Source organism: Lutra lutra, chromosome 8 (assembly GCF_902655055.1).
Source record: "Lutra lutra chromosome 8, mLutLut1.2, whole genome shotgun sequence".
NCBI lineage: Eukaryota > Metazoa > Chordata > Mammalia > Carnivora > Mustelidae > Lutra > Lutra lutra.
The window spans coordinates 115445922-115468668 of NC_062285.1; the positions used below are offsets into that span (position 1 = coordinate 115445922).

Sequence of the window (22747 nt, forward strand, 5' to 3'; positions counted from 1 at the left end):
TGAAACAATCTGCTTCAAGAAAAAGGGTAATAATCCTTTATATGAATTCACTCAATATGTAAGTATTGAATCCTTTCTAGGGAGACACAAATCTATTTTATGACCTTCTATGAAAGATAAATGTGAATCACACAATAAAATGATAAATCTGCAAAATGTCATGAAATAATGAGCATAAAATAGGGGAATTTGACTCAGTTTGACAGTCATGGTTCTCTGAGGCGGTGATAACTGAGTTGGGATCTGCAGGAACAGCAGCTGACCATGTACTTCCCATAGTGAAGAGTGCACAGGTAGAGGAAGCAGCATGGGCCAAGGCCCTTCCCTTTGGAAGGACTAAAAGATGGTCCATGCGGCTATAGCACAGAGAACATTGAAATGTATGGGACATACCATCCAGAGGCCTTATCGGCTGTTGTTACAGATGTCGCGTCTTATCCTAAGGATGGGCAGGGTATTTTGTGATCAGATTTGCGTATTAGGAAATCACTCTGCTTGAAGGTGTGGTAGAGGACTGAGGGAGGGCCAGTGTGCAGAGTGGAGATGAGTTGTTACCTGGATCAAAGATGACGGTTGCTTGGCTGTGGTCATAATGACATAGCAAAAAGGCAACAGATCAAAAGATATTTGTAAGGCTGGGTTATATCTCAACATCTCGGTCAGTCTCTACCGCGCTCATATTATGCACACACATATACCTCTCCTTCACTCTCTGTTTAGAGGTCCTGCAGAGGACAGTAAGCTTCTAAGGAAGATAGAAAAGCAATGACCAGAAGGAAAGGAAGAAAAGAGAATGGAAAGATGTATCAGAGGCCAGATGGAGAGGGAGAAGGAAAAGGGAATAGAAAACCTTCTATGCCTGCTGAGATATCAGGTGAGTTAAGGACTGAAAATATCTCTTGGATTAGTCATTGGGGTGGTTATAGGCAACTTCCATAAGAGCTGTGGAGTGAGGGGGCTGGAAGCCAGATTAACTGCCAGTTGAAGAGGGGAGTAGGGGGTGCAGAGATAGTTACAGCAAATGTAGACAATGCTATTGAGATGTTTGTGAAGGAAGAGAGGGGGATGGCTATAGGCATAAGCAGATATATTTGCAGTGTGTAAACTGAGTGAAGCACGATCCACTTGTGGTTTGTGATCAAGAACCAGTGATGTACTTACGAAGGTCTTTTTGCTGTCATTAAGTAGGAAAGTTAATTACAATAATAGCTTCAGGAATGAAAACTATTTTAAGACTGGAAATCTGAGAAAGACAATTTAAGGGGTAGCTATAAAGTATTTAACACTTGCCGATTTTTCAAATTATTATAAATTAGTATTTGCCACTTATGAAATTTTAAAAAGTAAGGCATTTGAGTCTTCTATGTATTCATGGCTTTGCTTTAGCAATAATTGCTTAGGATAATTCATACTATATATGTATATGCTATATCCATATGTATGTGTATATATTCACACCAGTTATAATTTAATTCTCTCTTCTTCCACTCATAACCCAAGTCTACTTTATATGGCTTCAGAATATTGTTTTTAGAAATCTGTATTAATCATAAAAAAATGATATTTTGATTACTAATGATTCAATATTTCTTTCCAAGCTATTTAACTTTGATGAGTACATAAGATTTAAATTTAAGGGCACCTGGGTGGCTCAGTAGGTTAAGCATCTGCCTTTGGCTCAGGTCCTGATCTCAAGGTCCTGGGATTGATAGCCCCACATCTGGCTCCCTGCTCAGTGGGGAGTCTGCTTATCCCTCTCCCCCTACTCATGCTCTCTCGCTCTCTCTTGGTGCTCACTCACACTCTCGAGTGAATAAAGAAAATCTTTATTAAAAATATTTAAATTTGGGGCACCTGGGTGGCTCAGTGGGTTAAAGCCTCTGCCTTCAGCTCAGGTGATGATCTCAGGGTCCTTGGATCGAGCCCTGCATCGGGCTCTCTGCTCAGCAGGGAGCCTGCTTCCTCCTCTCTCTCTCTCTCTCTGCCTACCTCTCTGCCTACTTATGATCTCTGTCACATAAATAAATAAAATCTTTAAAAAAAGATTTAAATTTAATTTTAAAGTTTAGAATTTCTGGTGATGCTTCGCCTGTGGAAATGAAAATGTTAATTAAAGTTTTAACTTCATTACTCACCCTCACTCTACTTCAGAGATAACTCCCCACCTGTCCCCAAAGTCATAGATGTTTTATATAGTTTCAAAGCTGACATTCTTGAGCCATAATTTTGACAAAAGCTTTTGAAAAGATTAGGCATTATGTTTTTCTGTTGTGCTTGGCTTGGCTGAAAGACCTGAGTATATGGGTAATGATGCCAGATAGTCAACTTTTGAAGGATCTGAAATTACTTAAAAGTAAATCATGTTCTGGATATATTTACTTTCCCTATTGGAAACTTTCTTCTGGGTACTCCTTCTATTGTATGTGCATCTCCTTGGGTTTATTTGGAGAGTGTTCTACTACTCCTTAGAATAGTAACTATGTGGAAAGAATATGATGTATTCTTCAGAGATACTGGCTTAGAGTTTAGTGATATCTCTTCACATTTCAACACCACTATGTACCACCTCAATGATCTTTGACAACTTTTACACTATGTTGGGGTTTTAGTTTTCTATTGTAAAGTGGAAACAATACCTAATATGTAGTATCATTCTGACTCTTCAAAGAGTTCATATACATAAAACACTTTAGTGGTTGGCATATCCACAGCATTTTACAAAAGCCAACTTTTTACATTACTTATTGGTGAACAGTTTAAGACTGGTAGATGCAGAGAGTAGATGGGGGGGTTACCAGGGGCTGGGTGGGGACCGATGAGGTGTTGTTGGTCAACAGCTGTAAAGTTTCAGTTATGCAAAATGATTAGGTTCTGGAGATCTGCTGTACAACATAATGCCTAGAGTTAACAAAACTGTATTGTACACTGAAGCATTTGTTGAGAGTAGAAAAATAAACTCTTCTATCAATAACAGAGTTATGAGAATAACTAACATTTATTATGTTCACGATGGGTCAGGCACGAGGTTCATTCATTTAATTCTTACAACAATTCTATGAAGTAAGATCTATTATTTATCATCCCATATTTTAAATGAGGAAACCAAGACAAAAAGTATTGAATGGCTTGATCCAGACTGCATATCCAGGAAGTCCCAAAGCTGGCATTTGAATGCCTTCCCTCTCTTGTTCTCTCAGTATGCTCTGTACAGAGTTTTGTTGTATGACTTGGAACACATTATTGCTTCTACATTTGTTTGCATGTCTGTGTCCCTGTACTAGACAAAAATATCCATGATAACAGTAGTCGTTTTAAGATAAGTATTATATCTCCAGAACTTAGAGTATAGAGACACTCCAACTCTATACTCTTAAACTTTTGAAATGGGAATTCTACTCATTTTTCTACACCCCCCTCGCTCTACCATTCTCCATGTGGGAAAGCCTTCTGGTGTGAGTCCGTCTGAGTGCCCCCAAGGAAGACATGGACACATTCTAAGAAGAAATATAGACAGATCATAGAATTGTATTTAGCAACAGGAACTCTTCCTCATTAACTAAAAGGCTCTGGTTTAGATCACCTTCAGGCTGTACAAGATACAGTCCAGTGTTACGGAATGCTTTCTACTCGGCTTCTCCCAAGGACTGAATGAGAAGAAGCCCATGTTCCAATAAGTACACAGATAAGAATCAGAACAGGCTCGATTAAGGGGCGTCTGGGTGGCTCAGTGGGTTAAAGCCTCTGCCTTCAGCCTTTAGGGTCCTGGGATCAAGCCCCACATCGGGCTTTCTCCTCAGCAAGGAGTCTGCTTCCCCCTCTCTCTCTGCCTGCCTCTCTGCCTACTTGTGATCTCTGTCTGTCAAATAAATAAATACATAAAAATCTTTTTTAAAAAATAAAAAAGAATAGGCTCCCTTGAAATCCAGGGTGTGGGGGCGCCTGGGTGGCTCAGTAGGTTAAAGCCTCTACCTTCAGCTCAGGTCATGTTTCCAGGATCCTGGGATCAAGCCCCGCATCTGACTCCCTGCTCAGTAGGGAGCCTGCTTCCCTTCCTCTCTCTCTGCCTGCCTCTCTGCCTACTTGTGATCTCTGTCTGTCAAATAAATAAATAAAATCTTAAAAAAAAAAAAGAAAAGAAATCCAGGGTGCGCAACCAACAGCTATAAGATCTCTTAACAAGTTCCTACCATTTTTTTGAGCTCGTTTCCTCAATAAGGAAGACCTACGACCTTTACACAGAGGTTGTAGTAGTCAAATGGGAGAATGTGAGGCAAGCATTGTGACCCACAGATCGCCTGCGCCCAGTCAGTGTAAAATATTATTACTATTGCCATCATTACCATCAGCCATCACCACCTTATCCCCCTAAACTGCTGTGGCCTGCTCTGTCAGACCTGGATTCTCATCTTGCTCTAACATGTAGTGGATTCTTTGTTCTAGAAATGCGTTCTACCACAACGGTTTAGAGTAATGATGCTAAATAAATAGTTTTGTCCCAAATCTTTGGTTATTTGATAATTTCCATCATGCCAAAGCTGAATTCTTAAAACTGTTTAATATTTGAATATAAAATATATGTGTATCTCCTGCTTCAAACCCAGCCTATGGCAAAACTTTCTCTGTGGGTCATGTGGGTTGCCTGTGGCATTGGAGTTGGCAGCTTTGAGGTATGACAAAGTGGACTTAATTCAGATCAGCCTTGATGGACCTGACCTTCATTGGTGTGTGGGCCCAGGACCCCGGTGAATTCAGGCTCCTGTGGAGAGGAGCCATCGATCAGTCTGGGGGTGGACTCCTCTTCTTCCTCCTCTTCAGCCTCCTCCGGCGGTGGGGGTGGGGTGAGGAGCTCTCTGTTCCCAGAAGGCATCACTGTGGCTGTTTCAATCTGAAAAAGAAACAGAATTTCATCAGGCAACCTTCTTAATCACCCACGCTGTGTGGCACGACACAAATTTTACACATATCCATTTTTGCCACAAGAGGTCGCTGGTGTTCTGAAATTCGACACTGCAGGGCCGTCTCGCCTGACTGAGCACATGTGGTTCTAGTTACTGTTGGTTTTAATTAATTTTGCTTTTCAAATCTTAGTATAATTTCCAATGCCCATGGTTTTTTTGTTTTTGGTTTTTGGTGGTTTTGTTTTGTTTTGTTTTGTTTTGTTTTGTTTTTTTGGTCATCCTGCTCTTTCAAACATTCTCACATGTTTATTCATTTTTTTAAAGCCTCATTTATTGTTTTCTAAATACATAGCATTGCAAGAATGCATTATTGTTGGGGAAGTTTCAAATTAATCCAGAAGTGTGCAGAATAAAATCCCAAAGTCCCCTTCACCCTGAAGCCCAGATTCCATTCCTTTCGAAGATAATAACCATTAAGAAATTAAGGTGTATGCTCCAGTCCTTTTAATCCTTGTTTTCCTAGATTCAAATATTCTGGGCTTGTTTGTTTGTCTGTTTGTTTTACAGTTTACACTTCTCCAGTTGTTTTACTGTAAAACAGTAAAAAGAAAAGAAAAATATATATGGAGTTTACCAAACGAAAAATATATATGGAGTTATGAAAACTATAGATTTGATTCTGATGTGAGTAACAGGTATTACCGACAATATTTGGGTTTGTTAAATTGACCTTTTCGAGAGCTTTGACAATAGAGGGAACTTACTAAAATGGAAAAAAAAGATGCTCAAATATTTTTCTTAGATAATACTTGGTTTTCTCTTCTTGCATATTTTGGGTGATGAGTAACGGCTCTTAGCAGCACCGCTTGCATTTAGAATAACTCCTTTCTCTCAAATCCCTTCCCATGCCTCAATGTCTGTTCCTCTGTATTACTTAGTAAATGTCTACCTCCCCGACAACTTTGTCACTTTAGGCAGGAAATCCGTCCAAGATAGTTCGTTGGCAACAGGCAGGGCCCACTGTTGGGCACATACTTTCTTCATGGAAGCCCCAGAAATCCCAGATTCTCCTTTTTCAACCCTCATAGGGCTGCTTGATTCTTTCTGCCCTTCTTTATTTGCATTTATTAAACAAGCAAACACAAACACACACACACACACATACACACACACACAAATTACCTTCTAACTTTAATGTCAAAATGACATGCACAGTATTACTTTTATGTGTAAAATCAGTACATAACTAGGGCAGATATTCTCTGAGTATTTTATTTTATTTTTATTTTTTTTTAAAGATTTTATTCATCCATTTGACAGACAGAGATCACAAGTAGGCAGAGAGGCAGGCAGAGAGAGAGAGAGAGAGAGAAGATGAAGCAGGCTCCCTGTGGAGCAGACAGCCCGATGCGGGGCTTGATTCCAGGACCCTGGGATCATGACCTGGGCCGAAGGCAGAGGCTTTAACCCACTGAGCCATCGAGGCGCCCCTCTCTGAGTATTTTAGATAGATATTTTAGATAATCACAATATTTTAAAGATACATTTATTATTTAGTATTTTTTGCATAAATTTGAATACATTGCCTCACAAATGAAAAATCATACCTTTGAAGGAACACTAAACTCTTGTCAGTTCACACGTTTGAATTGTGTCTCTTTCTGTGTTTCTCTAGGGTCTCCCCACTTCTGCCTTTCCTACACTGTATTGAAATGACTCCATCAGTTTTCTGCCTATCCAAGCCCACTAGTTGGTACACTCTAAGTTACATGTTTTATCTTTGTAACTCAAACCTGTAGCATGATAGGTGATCAACAAGTACTTCTTAAATATAATTTTAAAATTGCTTGTGCAGAATATATCTATTTCACAGCTCTACATTTAATTTTAGAGGTTTTACTGATAAGAGTCACGAATGTGTTCATGTTCACTTTAAATGTACTTAAAGCACGAAATCAAGCAAAAACAATTCATACTGTCTTTGGTGCATTAGGAAGCCATACACGAAGATTTTGTAAAACTTGGCCAGGAATCTCCACTTGAGAAGATTGGGCACACTTCCTTAAACAAGGAGACATACGGTTTCCATCTGCAGGATCAGAATGAAGCAGATTTAGAAGGAATAGACCTGCAGAGACCAAAAGGAGGCTCCAGGAAGAGCGGAAATTGAGACAGATGTTTCATGGAAGGGAGGGAGCCTAAAGGGAGAAACACATTCCAGACATGTTGCCTTGAATCTTTAGCTTTGCAGGAAAAATGTTTGCACATACTTTCTACAGATAATTGTTTTTCCACTCATCTGATGTGACGCTGTAAGCTCTCACTTGTCATCCAGTATAATGAGGCAAAAACAGCTTTTGTGTTTATCGGAACCTGTTTTGTTCACGCTTCCTTGCTAATAAAATGTGAATGTTGAACAATTTTGAAGACTGAGGGTAAGGAGCGCTTTTGCAGCTCAGCAAAATCCCAGAACTATACACTCAAATGCTGTTCCTGGGAAGCTTTTGCATTGCAGACACGTTTATTCTCACTATTGAATAGACATGGTTTAGGCTTCTGTCATTTTCTTCTTCTTCTTTTAACTATGTCCATACTGCGATACAAAGTTGTGAGGCAATGCATGCAGAGAAAGGAAGCCGGGGAGCACGAGCACCTGGCTGTCCATGTGACTGACTTATATGCTTACACTACAGAAACCTAAATTTGGGAATAAACGCAAATGGCCAGAAAACATCCCTGCTCCTTTTCCTCAAGCTACCACAGGCAACTCTCAAATGCAAGTATAATCGAGGCTCCCACATAAATATTCATCCTTCCTGTATTTTCCTCCATTATTTTTCCTCGTTTGACTCTGAACTGCTCCCTACTAAACTGTTTTAACCTCTTAATTATATTTACCTGAATTTTACGAACACTGTAAATACCAAGGATCACTCCTGCCTACGGCCTTGGACTTAGCCATCCCTGTGCTTGCATATTCTTCCCGGCATGGGACCAGCAGGGCACATCCCTGAGTGGACTGGTTTGTAGTACGTTGTCAATTTCTATCCCCCTTTTCACTGGGCTTTAGAGCTATAGATAGTTTATGTCATGGTGGACTGTATTTAGGCATACTTTCCGTGCTCATGAAAGAGGATGTCTGTACCAGAGAGGACAGTTGCTTAGCCAAGCGACAGTGACCTGGGTAGAGGGAAGTGTCAGCAGATGTCAGGTTGGAGTGTAACAGTGCCGGGAAGGGTCCCCAGGGCTGCGTCAGCCTCTGCACCCACACAGCCTTGACTCCATGTAAGTAATCCAGCACCCCAATACAGTCTCAGGGAAAAGGGAGTTGACATGACCCTCAGGTGTCTTAGATGAAGTCTCTGCTCCCTGGAGACGTCAGGACTCTAAGTAGAAAAATGATTCAGTTACCTTCCTTGTAGCAGATGATGTGTTCCGAGATTTACCAGCAATATTTATATCGTTAAGAATACTGCAAAAGGGGACGCCTGGGTGGCTCAGTGGGTTAAGCAGCTGCCTTCGGCTCAGGTCATGATCCCAGCATCCTGGGATCGAGTCCCACATCGGCTCCTAGCTCGTCAGGGAACCTGCTTCTCCCTCTGCCTCTGCCTACCATTCTGTCTGCCTGTGCTCACTCTCTCTCTGACAAATAAATAAATAAATAAAAAGAAAGAAAATGGAAAAAAAAAAGAATACTGCAAAAGATTTGAGACTTTCATTCTCCAATCATCAGAGGAGTTATCCACAGAAAAGCCTTTCTACAAAAGTACTCAGCACCATTTTAAGTGGTAACATTTGGTTATAAATAATTTTAATCAAATCCATTTGTCTCTTAGCAGAAAGCACATCTAAATGACCTGTAGGACTATATTGCTCCCACTGGGTCTGCTTAATATGTTTGTCTTAATTTCAGAGTAAAAATATGAAAAAAATAGTGCTTTTGGAAACAACAGTCCTACTTCTTCCTGACTGCCTTCCCTTGCCAGGGAACCCTGTCAGTCCTGAGTTCTTGTTGAACATGTTCGTTATACCTGCTGAGGATGGTCACAAGCCATTTGCTGTGGCTAAGAATGTGTTCCGACTAATAAAACATACCGTGTGGTTTTTTTCCTAATATTTTGATACCTTTTGATCTCAGCACTTAAGTGGCAGCTGAATTTCCAATGAGGAACTTTATGAAAATGTCACATATGCATGATAGAAAGAATGTTACAAAAGAGTTCAGGATACTCAGATTTGATTACTACCTTCGTGAATGAATGCAAAGATCACTGAATGAAAGAGTGAAATTGTAAATGTTGTAAATGAAATTGTAAATGATGTAAATGGAAGGTTTGCCAGTCTTTATAATTATCTAATCAAGCAGAAAGAATGTGCCAAGCATTACACTTAAATTAGGATCATTATGTTCACTTTACCCGTCAGTATTATTTTCAAACATCTATCAATACTTTCTTTTTTCTTTTTTTTCTCTCTGTGTCCACCACCATTACCATAATGTAAGTCACTATCCTGGGAATACAATAGTTGACTTACAGGAAGTTGTTGCCTCCTCCGTTATATATTCACTCTGTAATGAGAATAATAAGCTCTTAAAAAGACAAAGCTGATCATGCCAAGCTCTGCTTAAAATCCTTAAATGAATATTTACTCTTTTTTTTTTAAAGATTTTATTTATTTATTTGACAGATAGAGATCACAAGTAGGCAGAGAGGCAGGCAGAGAGAGCGAGGAGGAAGCAGGCTCCCTGCTGAGTAGAGAGCCTGATGTGGGGCTCAATCCCAGGACTCTGGGATCATGACCTGAGCCGAAGGCAGAGGCTTAACCCCCTGAGCTACCCAGGCACCCCTGAATGTTGTTTACTCTTAATAGTCACAAGAACAGTGCCATGCAGGAGCACAGAAACATACTGTTTAAGTGGAAGGATTCTGAGGAGGTGAGCTTGACTCCAGCTTACCTCTGAGACTTTGGGTGAGTTACTTTATCTTATGAGCCTCAGTTTCTCTATCTATAAAATTCTGGTATGCATAGTAGATAGTACAGTTGTGTTAGGATGAAAATGTTTATATAGTAAGTACCATGGAAATTTACTATTATTTGCTCTTTTTATTTTTGCTATTTTTTATTTTATGTTTGCTATGATTACTAAAATAAATTCAAAACTCTTTGACTTACTAGGTCTTGCATGGCTTGACCTGACTAGTGTCCCCTTTCCTTCATTTCATGTCAGTTTACTCTTCTGCTATACTGGCCATCTTTAATTTGTTATGCTCCTTGTTCTATAAGACATTTCCATGTAGGAGTTGTTCTGCTTAGAATTCATCCCATTCCTCATCTTTTTTTCCCCAATCTTATTCTATTTTTTAACAGCTTTATTGACAATACAGTAAATCCATGAAGAAAAAGAAAGTAAAACATGTATACACTGAGATCCTTGTTGACTCCTTGATAGTCACTTAAGGATGAAGATATAATTGTTCCTATTAGCATACAAAAAAATAAAGCAGATTTTAGTATAAATACTAATAGGGTCTGGGATAGAGTCACAGTGAGGTCTCCATCCTAAGAAATTGAAGTGACTTTCGCTTGTTCTCATGATATAAAACTGACCTTAAAAATGCGCACGCACACACACACACACACACACACACACACACAAAACTATTCCTCCCAAGCTTTTGGGAGTAGCTTCCTGACTCTTGACTTACTCGTGATAATAGTACAGCTAAAGAAAGAAAAAAGTAAAATGAAGAGGGTGGCAGCCTTAAAAAAACAAAAAACAAAAAAACAAAACAAAACAAAAAAACCCAAGTTCAGGAAAGAATGGTTTATTTTTATGATCAACATTGTTTGGAGGATAGAAATATGAAATTTGTTGAATATACACAAAAGTCACTAAAGAGATCATCTCTGGTATCAAAAGAAGTTTTACTGGATCTCTTCAGGGTCTAGATGAAAATAACTAGCACGGATTGAATATTCACTGTGTGAGCATCTGTTATGTTCTTTCCAGTGATTCACATGTAATTATCAGAATCACTCTTTGTAGAAGGTGCAATAATTATACACATTTAATAGATTTGTAAACTGAGAATCAGGGATGGGAGATCAAGTAAATTGTCAGAGGTTACATGATTTCTAAATACTAAGTCCAGGATTTGAATCTAATTAGTACTACCACAAGACTGTTTAATTTACTTAATTGTGATTCTGTACCCAATCAAATCAATTTCTGCTGAATAATCTAACTTCTTAGGCACTTGCACTCTGAAAAAGAGGGGTTCCAGATCATGGAAGTGAGCCTTATCATCACGGGGAAATGCCTTCACATTTTAAATTCGTAAATGGACTTTCTTGTACAGATTTTATTTATTTTTTTTTTATTTAAAGATTTTATTTATTTATTTGACAGAGGGAGAGAGAGATCACAAGCAGGCAGAGAAGCAGGCAGAGAGAGAGGGGGAAGCAGGTTCCCTGCCGAGCAGAGAACCCGACGTGGGGCTCGATCCCAGGACCCTGGGATCATGACCTGAGCCGAAGGCAGAGGCTTAACCCACTGAGCCACCCAGGCGCCCCTCTTGTACAGATTTTAAGCCTCATATAATTTTTGCTTGGCATCATTCATCAGCCTACAATCTGATTTGATCATCACTGATTATGTTAGTCGCTGATCCTGAAGGCTGAAGATCATACTAAGGCCATGTTGCCCTGTGGGAGTACTTGACAGTCATTCAGTCTTCCCCTGATATTGACACGTACGAAAAATATCATATAACATCGATGTAGGTGGATTATAACATTCGAATAGCGTTTATTGTAATTCTCACTTTTGTGGGAAATAAATATTATGTCAGAACGAAACTTTAGTCTAGTTAAACATGATGGCTAAGACAACTCCCATGTATTCACCACAGTTTCATTTTCCTCCTGGGCATTCAGCTCAAGTACATTTTCCACTTTCTATGACTCCGGCTTAGGTCACGTGGCCAGTTTTAGCCAACAGAATGGGAAAGGAAGTAACGCAGCACATCTGGTCCAAATTAGTAAGGAGAAAGGATGCTTTCTCAGTCTGTCAACAGAAGATACCAGTGTGACCTTGAAGTCCCAAGGTGAAGATGGTGAAGTTCTAGCATGAAAGAAGTTTGAATCCCTGAACAACTGCCCGGAGGACTGTAACCTGTTGACCTCTATTGGACAGTCACGTCAGCAAGATACGAATTTTTATTGTGTAAAGCCATGGGGATTTTGGAATTGTTTGTTACAGCTGCTAATGTAACTTGTCCTAATAGACATCTTTTCAATTTTTGTTTTCTTATCCATTTCTTAGTCACTCTGATGGAACAATTTTTACTACTTTAATAGTAGGTTGATTTACCTAGCATGTATCATTGACACTAGAAAAAAAAAATACCTATTTTTTTGCCACTCTGTTCTCTGATTTCTTTTTTTTTACAAACAACTCTTCTTTGATCTTGCTTATTTGGTGGAGTACTTACTGAAAGAGTATACCCTCACATTTGAGTGAATTTACCATTATTTCAATTTACTTACTTTTAAAGCTCAGTATTTTATTAACTAGATTAAATCAGAGTTAATAAATATGTATAAAAAGCAAATGTCAAATATCAGAATTAGTTAGTGGATTTCTATTTACTTCAAAAATCATAAAATCATAATATTTGATATTGACTTTCTAGGATGTATTTATGAAAACGTGAATTCTTTTATGTTTTTAAAAATTTATCCTAAGAGATGGTGATTCATCATAAATTTATAAATCTAACTGGTAATGCTTCTTGTATTTAATGCAATGAAATGAAATAATGCAATAAAATGAAAAATTTTAATGCAAAAGAAAAGAGCTGATGATTTGAAGATTTCATTTAATCCTACCTTCTCTAGTCTGTGTCCCTTCTGGGACCACAGTATTTTGTTGTTCACATGTTTATTTTCTCATTTCCTTTCCTTTTTGTCAGAAAGCGGCAATATTCCAGTTTTAGTTGCCAGGAAAAATTCTACTTCAGTCAGTTTTATCCCAGTTTATTGAGGTCTCCATTCACCATCATCCTGTTAGGCTCCAGAAACTTAATAGATTTTCAATATCTTAGTTCTTGCAAAATGTATCATCTAGTTCTAATTGAATGTCTCCAAATAATATTGGTAGAGAACTTTGGCAAAGGCTTTAGAAACCTTATCTAATAGCAAAGCCAGTTCACATTCCTTTTCCCCTTACTGCCCTTGTTCCCCAAGTAAGGATGCCAGAAAGATAATTTAGTATAGGCTGAAATCAGTAATCTCATGAGGCTAGGGGTAGGGGGAGAGTCAATCGCGGTAATTGAAACAAGAAGTTGGAATGAAAACCAAGAGATTTGGAACCTTATAACCTCTAATTTTTTTTTTAATGATGGAGTAATTTAGTATTTTTTTTGTTTCAATCTTTCCTATTCCAACACAAAATAAACTGTTCCTCCTAATACATACTTTATTGATCCACGAAGCATAATAAGCCATGTCTTTTAGTATCTAAAACTTTTATGCATAAAATTGCTATCACTCATGGTGATGATGAGGAGGAGGAGGATGTATATATTATCAGATGGTAATAACAACATTTAAAATAGGGAAACGTACATTTTTTAGAGGATGTCCCAGGGAAGACCAGCTAAAGTCAAATTCCTGTGAAAGAGATAATTAGCATGTTAATTTGTTTCTACTGTCCAATTTCAGTGGTAAAGCCTTACAAAACTTTACAAATTTAGAAACCCGACTTGATCTTTTAGGGGCAGAATTACCCAAAAACTGTACTAAACCCAAAATCTAACCTGATTTTATCTGTAGCCTCTATAGTCTCACTTGGGAAGCTAATTATGATCAAAAGAGTATTGATAACCGAAGACCCAGAACAAAGGACTCAGCTAAGTCAGCTCTTTAATAGCATGAGGCAAAGGAAGAGCTGTTTCTAAAGGGATCAGAATCTTTAAATTTGTTGATGACCATAAGTTTTTGCTATCACTAAGGCTGGATCATCTTGCCAGTAGAAGGCTGCTGAATGGTAGTTAATTGGCCTTGAAACATTTGATTTTATGATTTACTTTTTTTCTCTCAATACCAAAATGTACCAATTCCCTTCAACTTCCTTTATGTCTTTATATATGTTAGAGAGTCAATATAGTTTTAGTGGAAGGATTTTTATCTTAATTGTGCTGGATTTGATTTCTTTCATATTTATGTCTTTAATCAGAGTTTTGATATCGTAACTCCAAAGAGAACACACTCATGAGAAATTTGATCCAGCCTCAATATTTTTTATATATATTTTCTTTGTCCTTCTCATATATGTTAAGAAATGGAGTTGTAATACATATTTTCAACCATACCCTATACTTCGTTAAAGCCCGCATTGAATGTGAGCAGAGAGACTGGAATGATGTCACGGTGATTATCCTTTAGCGCTCATCTAGCCGCATCTCATATTGACTGCATTGACATCAAAAGCCAGTGATTGTACAACCTGATGGGTGACATTACCAAGTAATAACCCTTGCACTATTTCCATGCCTGTGTGTGGACGTTAACAAACACAGGGTAAGTCTGTCTATTCCTGGCAGACTCAAGACAAGATTAACCATAACTTGTCCTGGGAGAATTAAAATGGTGAATTTGTGGAACTGGGGAAGATCCAGTGAAAGGTTTATTAAAGGAGAGTTAGGCAGGAAAATAACAGGTCAATTTCAATCTTGAGTTAGATATTATTAGTGTGATGGGAGAACATGTTCAGGATAGGATTACTCAACTCAAAACTACAAAGAGTTCTAAAAATTTTTTGAACAATGTTACTTCTGGAAGATTTATAATTTACTAGCCTTTAATTTTTTTTTAAAGATTTTGTTTATTTATTTATTTATTTATTTTAGAGATGGAGGAGGGGCAGAGAGAGAGGGAGAGTGAGAATCCCAAGCAGATTCCTTGCTGAGTGCAGAGGTTCAGTCCCAGGACCCTGAGATCATGACCTGAGCTGAAATTAAGAGTTGGATTCTTAACAGACTGAGCCACCCAGGTGCACTTAGTTTACTAATTTTTTAAAAGATTGATTTATTTATCTGAGAGAGAGTGAGTGTGAGTGGGGAAAGCTGCAGAGAGGGAGAATCTCAAGCAGACTCCCTGCTGAGCAAGGAGATAGCTCAGGCTTGATCTCATCACCGATAAGGTTGTGACTGAACAGAAATCACCAGTCAGCCACTTAACCAACTGAGCCACCCAGATGTCCCTATTTTTTTTTTTTTTTCTAATCTATTCCTATGGTAGATGCCACAAGACAAAATCTACAGGACTATGTTAGAAAAACAAAAGTCGGGACGCCTGGGTGGCTCAGTTGGTTAAGCAGCTGCCTTCGGCTCAGGTCATGATCCCAGCATCCTGGGATCGAGTCCCACATCAGGCTCCTTGCTTGGCAGGGAGCCTGCTTCTCCCTCTGCCTCTGCCTGCCATTCTGTCTGCCTGTGCTCGCTCTCTCTCCCTCTCTCTCTCTAATAAATAAATAAAATCTTAAAAAAAAAAAAAAAAAGAAAAACAAAAGTCTACACCAGAAAGAAATGAGAAGGCATACATCTAGCACACAGTCTTGGGCACTAAGTATATTGACCAAATTAAATGCAGATTAAAATAATTCAGAAAAAAAATAGCAACTGACACTAAAAGAAGAGCTGAGAGAAGTCAAACACCTGATCTGGGCCCATTCCGAGAGATTCTGATCTCAATAGTCTGAGGTGTGGCCAAGACATTAGGGTTTCTAAAAACTCTAGAGATGATTCAAATATGCAGGCAAAGCTGAGAACCACCACACTAGAGAGGAAATGTACTCCCCTGAGTAGGATGTAGAAGACAGAAATGCTAATTAAGCCCTGGAACTTTGAAAGGTTAGTAAAGTCTTGATGACAATGTGGTAGGATTGTTTTACACTAGGCTCTCAGGGGCCAAAGGCTTCACAAACATTCATGACAGCGTCGGTTTAAGAATCTGCTGAAGTTGATGCTCTTGCTGGGGGAAAAAAATGGGGAAGAAGGGAAAGCTCCCTGGGAGGTAGATTTCTTGGATTCCAGAGCAGGAAACCAAGGAGAAGCCACTGGCATAGCTTCCAGGCTGAAGAACCCCATGGGCTGAAAATTCTTGCTTACAAGATCATCTGTCACCTCAGAGAATACACAGGGAGCATCAGGTGCCAGAAACCCAGGGTTTCCAGGAAAATAGGCATTCAAAGGCTTTGTGTTGAGTATGCAAAAAGAGGAGGAAACTTCTGATTGACCTGGTGACCAGGCTGGCTGCCATCATATGTTTTAAAAACATTCTGAAAACAGGACTATCCCATATGCTACTCTAAGAGTCCTTATACTAGGGGATGTTTCCTAGGTCAGTGCTGCTCAAACCACTGAAGGGAACTACACGTGTATCTCAAAGAATCCACTCATGTCGTCGTAACTGAGAGAGTCCAATTTTACCCAGGCAAGATGAAGAGAAAGCAAGAAGAATTAGGAAAATTAACAGACTGTTAATTAGAAAATTAACAGAAAATTTAACTTAACAGGTTAAAAGTCACCATCTTAGAGGGGGTGCGTTCTCTGTTGATCCCTTTACTCACTCTTCCTGAGGAAGAAAGACTGGGCTAATTGGTGGGTGGGAGAAGATACTAGGCTTGAGTGGTTCAACCTCTTTTTTGCGGGGGGGATTTCCTGCCTGTCAAGAAATCTGATTTTATGCCTCCATGCACTAAGATTTACTGGATCAGACACTGATCTGAGAACTGTGGTTAACCTCCGTTGCCTCAGACTGATGGCATATTTACTTCTGGAAATTTATATTAGGATGCTCATAATTGCTTCATACCTAAATTGTAAATTTCAACCTAGCCTTTATCAGTAGCAAAGGAGATATTTTGAACTCTATTTATCTGAGTCTCGTTTCTGTTACTCAACTGGGTCTGAAGGTAGGCAGTGCATTAGGAGGAGTTTTTATGGGGTCCCTTGAAATCTAACACCTACTGCCCAGAAAAAATTCAGTATTATATTTATCTATATGTGTTATAAGACAAAATAATATGCATTTTGATATACATACCTGCCTCCTGGTTTCGTATTATGTTCACAACTCTTGTTTTCTGTATTTGCTTCACCTTCTTTATTTATATTTTTATGCCATAATGTAAAATAATACATAATTAACAATATATAATACAGGATGTGATATTGTGGAGAACATAACACAATATGCACTGTATTATATAGTTTTAGAAATTATTTTATGAGGTGATACTGATGCGTACAGATTACATTTTATCTATATTTACATTTATATTTACTGTGTGTGTATATATATATGTATATATCTATTGCTGTACACATTGTAACTTTTGTTCATGTAAGCAGCCTTAAATACTGCTGGTGTGGTAGATAAGCACACAAGTAAAGTACATGTCTCAGATTTGCTGTCAGGGCTGAAACTGAGAACAGATTTGGAGAAATAATTTCTCAGCATATATATTTTGTGACAGAATTCATAGAAGCCTTATGTCTTACTAGATAACTACAGATCTGTGTGTATGTATATGTGTGTGTGTGTATATATGTGTGTGTGTGTGTGTGTATATATATGATATCTGTTTTCACTTCCTCTATTGTGTTGAAGACACATATTTATAAGATGAGTAGACTGGGAGGTACTGAAGGAGAGAGAAGAGCTGGTGTGATCTACTTGGCCCAATTCTTGGCTCTCAGCAAAAGACTGGGAGGCAGATCTGAAGTGAACTCATGCCTGGTGCAGTGAGTCTTAGTTACAGCTGAAATCCCGTCCCTTTCATGAAGGCTTACCTGACCACTGCATGGTGGATCAGCTTTTGTCGATATTGACTGAAGGAGTCATTTGACGATAGAGCTACTCACATTTATGAAACACTTACCATGGATCAAGCTCTAAGGTAAGCAGTTAACAAGTGTATCTTACCTCATGCTCAAAAAGTAGGGTATAAACAGGAGGCTGAAGCTCAGAAGGGTTGTATGATTTTCTAAGGCTGTACAGTTGGTGTTCAGGCCTGGGATTCACACGCAGGAAGTCTGACTCCAGAACCCAGTCACTCAAACTGCCTCTTAAGGGTGAAACAGGTGTATACATGAGAAACACCCAAAGTCGGTGGTTTCCTTCATTATGCTTTGTAGTGGGTGGTTTCATAGTTTAAATGCCCTGGCAAAGTCAGGGTGGGAAACAGGTCCTCACTGATATAGTCACTTGGATTGGATGCTCACTGTGTAAGTCACTTCCTAACCAGGAACTCCAGGCCTTCAGCAGATAATATTTAAATTATAGGTCTGTGTCTTCTTAAAAAAAAAAAAAAAATGGAAATCCAGAATGTTATTTGGATTTTCACTGTAACACAGACTAAGGTGTTTGTTAAACAGAATGGAATTTTAAATTTCTCTTTTTCCAAAATTGTCCCACACAGTTGATAATAAATCTTGAAGCTATTCCTTGTCGTTACCATCATGTCAACATTTGGCTTCTGAAGGTGTTAAAAGGCTCTGGGAAATATTCAGCCTGGTTACTAAAGATGTGTTCTTAAGGGTTTCATAGACTGGGATGTGGATATCTTAAGTGCAATGGAATTTCACTCTAAACATGAGCCTAGTGTTCAAATTGATTTAAGCGATCCATATAATTATCTCAAAGAATGCGACCACGAAGACTGGCAATGAAAGCTGTTTCTTATTTTCTATTTTATCTTGAAAATGGGTGAGGAAGAAATGTGTTTGGCAAAGATCGTCCAATCCCCACACTTCTCACAAAGTAGCTTTCAGTTCGGAAGGATTGTCTTACCTCTCGCTCCCTTAAATACTTTGACAGCTAAGACAGATGCTTAGATATTGTGTTAATTATCATCACTTGAAAATTCTTGCATTTCTGATTCCTAACAATCAAATTTCTTAATTTCAGAGGAAAGAAAGCTCCATATTGGGCACAGCTAAAAGAAGTAAAGATTAAAGAGAAAGAAAATAATGGAATATTTTAATGCTCAAGTCTCTCTGGTTTGGCATTAAAACAATCTGGTTTAAATTTTACTCTGAAACTTACTAGCTGAATAACCTTGGGCAAAATTCTGATCCTTAGTTGATCTTAATAATAATAATAATAATAGGATAATTTATCATTTCAAGGGGAAGTTATAAGAATTAACTTATGTTTGTGTTCTCGTAAATAAGGTATAATATAAACAAGTCACTGATAAAGACCATCAATGTTCTTTTGTTTCCTGATGAGCCTATATGAGTGCATATGTTTGTTGCTACATTCTTCAGAAATTTCCAATAGTTTTAAAATAACATTCAAACAGTTTAACACTGTTTTTAAAAGAAGCATATGGTAAGTCAATCAGACAACCATATTAAAAGCTCATAGTAAAATTCTTCCCTCCCTTCCTCCAAAGTGTCTTTGGTGAAGAGGGAGAGTGAAGAGGAAGATAAGCTTTTATTTTTGCCAAGTTCTGAAAAGAACATTTAACTCGGGTCGAGTTTAAGTTACGTCTTCCAATAAAAAGTGTTTTATATGCAAACCGTAAGTTTGAAACTTTAAAATGTATAAACTGGTCAAAGTGAGACATCACTTCAAATATAAGGATAAAAGTATCCCATGCCTTCATCACCAGAAGAAATAAATAGTAGAAATATTATTAATCTGATTACTTTTTGTTCAGAAAATAGAGATGGTTTTTTAAATTAGCTACATGTCAGCATGACCAAAGTGCTATGACAATTTATCATACTTAGCTAACCTAATTAAAAATACTCTTTTTTAAAAAAGATTTTATTTATTTATTTGACAGAGAGAGAGAAAGAGAGATCACAAGTAGGCAGAGAGGCAGGCAGAGAGCCTGATGCGGGGCTCGATCCCAGGACCCTGAGATCATGACCTGAGCCGAAGGCAGAGGCTTAACTCACTCAGCCACCCAGGTGCTCCTAAAAATACTTTTTATATATCATTATGTACAGTGGACATTCATTCTGTAAGTGGCCCCAAATTAATTTCATTCTCCTTAAGCACTTTCTTAAAACTATTTACATGGCACCATATTACCATGAAGGAAACTGAAAAGAAACCATTGTTCAACTGTTACTGGATGAACTCCCTTCATTGAGTTTTTGTCCATTTCTACAACCTCACTGAATTAAATTAAATGAAATTTAATTTTCATTCCTTTGATGAATCTTACCCATTCTTCATCTCTGAAAGCTATTTTTGAAGCTTAATGAATTTATTTCAATAGAGGTTTTCCTCATAAAGATGATTTAAAACAACTTAGCTACTTGTTCTTTTAATGAAAGAGCAAAAAAAAAATGGGCTAATTTTAAGATCAAAGGAGTATAAGAGCAAGGAAACCATCTCTTATTCAAAAAACTTCCTATTGGTCAATTCTTACTGATATCCCTTTATTACTTGTTATTGTTATTTATTTATGAAAGTATGAGGCAGTTCTAAAAGCATTGTGGTAATGCTTCAATCTATACGAGGGCATTAGGATGATTAGAAAGTAATATAAAATAAGGAGTGGTGCCTGGGTGGCTCAGTCAGGTAAGCAACCAACTCTTGGTTTCAGCTTAGGTCATGATCTCATGGGTCCTGAGATAGAAGCCTGCCTGGGGCTCCTGGCTCAGTGGGAAGTCTGCTTGAAGATTCTCTCCTCCACCCCTTCCCCCACTCATTCTTTCTCTCTCTCTCAAATAAATAAATCTAAATAAATAAATAAATAAATAAATAAATAAATAAATAAAATGAGAGAAGAGTAAGGCAAAAAGTTTGCCCAGATTTCTGAGCAAAATGGCAAGCACAATTAGTTATAAGATGTAGAGCCCCCAGAATAAGCAACTTCCTTAAAATTTACAATGCACTTGGATACTGAGACCTGAGAGAAATGTCTACTCCACATCCTCCTGAAGAGCTTTGTATGCCATCATTGTAAATGCCCTTTGTACTGTCCCACATTAAACAGAATGAAGTCTCCACAGGGCTCTGTATTATAACATTCCTGGAGTCTATTGAAGATTAAGTGAAAGTAATTATATAAAGATAAAGTAAGGTAGCATAAGACAGGATCAGTCTGGGGGCACCTGGGTGGCTCAGTGGATTAAGCCTCTGCTTTCAGCTCAGGTCATGATCTCAGGGTCCTTGGTTTGAGCCCCACATCGAGCTTTGTGCTCAGCAGGGAGCCTGCTTCTCTCTCTCTCCCCCACTGTCTCTCTGCCTGCTTGTGATCTCTGTCTGTCAAATAAATAAATAAATATCTTTAAAAAAAAAAAGGATCGTCTGATTAGATGGAGTCAAAGAGAACTTACTGCAGGAATGGTAGTTCCTATCCTCCATAAATATTAATATAGCTACTGAGTACTTTTCTGGGCAAAAGAAACAACTCATGGGCAGGGCCAGTGTTTATCTTAGACCTAAGAGAAATGAAAAAATCAGTAACTGCAAAACTCTATGATGAAAATGGAAGCATCAAATGCCTGCCTTAGTCAAAAACACAGTCTCAATTTAAGTCAGTCAGAGAATACCAAATTTTGAACTGTGTTCAGATGAAATCTATAAGGCAAATAGTTAAATGTTTCCCTGAATTCCAAGCCACCAAATATTTTTATATCCACATCTATATAGAGATTAGATAGGGTAGATAGATAGATAGCTGGCCAGCGCATAACATAGATATAACATGTTGGAGGATGCGTATCTACAGTTATTCTTTGAAATAGTTAGGCATAAGCCATTCTCTCTTACAGTAATTACATAAGTAAACTGTCTATACAGGGGACTTCTAGTTTACATTATTCACCCATAGAACAATGCTTTCTCTCTCTTTTAGCAATGTGGGAGCACAAGCATTCAGTTCAACTAAAACAAATATCAGGTTAAAAGGACAATTTGGAAAATGGTAGAAAACAGAGGGAGGATAATGTAATTTTTTACTAACCTGCTAGGAATTATTTTTTGATATGAGAAGATAATGCAATTATATGTCATTAATAACTATAATCTTAGGCAAGTTACTTACCTGCTCTTTTTCTCAATATTCTCACCTGTTCAATGAAAACAACAATAGCACTTCCAAGTTTTGTTGACAAAAATGAGATACTGCACATGATAGGCCTAGAATAGTACTCAGCGTGTAATAAATGCTCAACCAAGCATAACTAATATTCATCAGAAAGCAAAAAGTTCGTATTTTGGTCTTAAGGCTTATATCCAGTTCTTGCTAATACCATTAAAGTAAAATAAAAGCTAAGTAAAAAACTGCAAAAATGTTATGTTGCACTAGCAAATCTATCCATTATCTGCTGGGTAGCATAAAGCACCATGACGGATTTGCCGGGCCTACAATCTGCTCCTAACATAGAATCCTGCCGATCCTGGGTATTCTAAATGATCAGAAATCATCTAAGTCAGCAGTGTGGAGTACTGTTACTGCATAAGATCTTCAAAACCAGAAATTCTTCCACGATGCTTTCCTATCACCAGGGAGGATATGAATATTCTATCACCAGTAGAAATCAACAAAGCTCTATTGAGATACTGACTCCGGGGGAGGGTGACTGGGCTCACTGCTAGTGAAATCACTGGATTCATAAATGCAAACCTTGCAGCAGCATAAGTCAAATTTGGTTTTTGGAAAAAAAAATACATTATTACATATTGTATTCGTTTTCTTTCTTTTTTTTTAAAGATTTTATTTATTTATTTGACAGACAGAGATCACAAGTAGGCCGAGGGGGCAGGCAAAGAGAGAGGAGGAAGCAGGCTCCCCGCTGAGCAGAGAGCCTGAT

The 22747-nt window shown here is 38.1% G+C and overlaps 1 protein-coding gene across 1 annotated transcript in view; it reads right to left on the minus strand.

The window, feature by feature from the left end:
- The window catches only part of EPYC (epiphycan), a 41835-nt gene that overhangs the window by 7807 nt on the left and 11281 nt on the right, over window positions 1-22747 (minus strand). The window contains exon 4 of the mRNA XM_047742355.1: window positions 4714-4885. Coding sequence (XP_047598311.1) covers window positions 4714-4885 — 172 coding nt within the window. The remainder of the gene's footprint in view (window positions 1-4713; window positions 4886-22747) is intronic.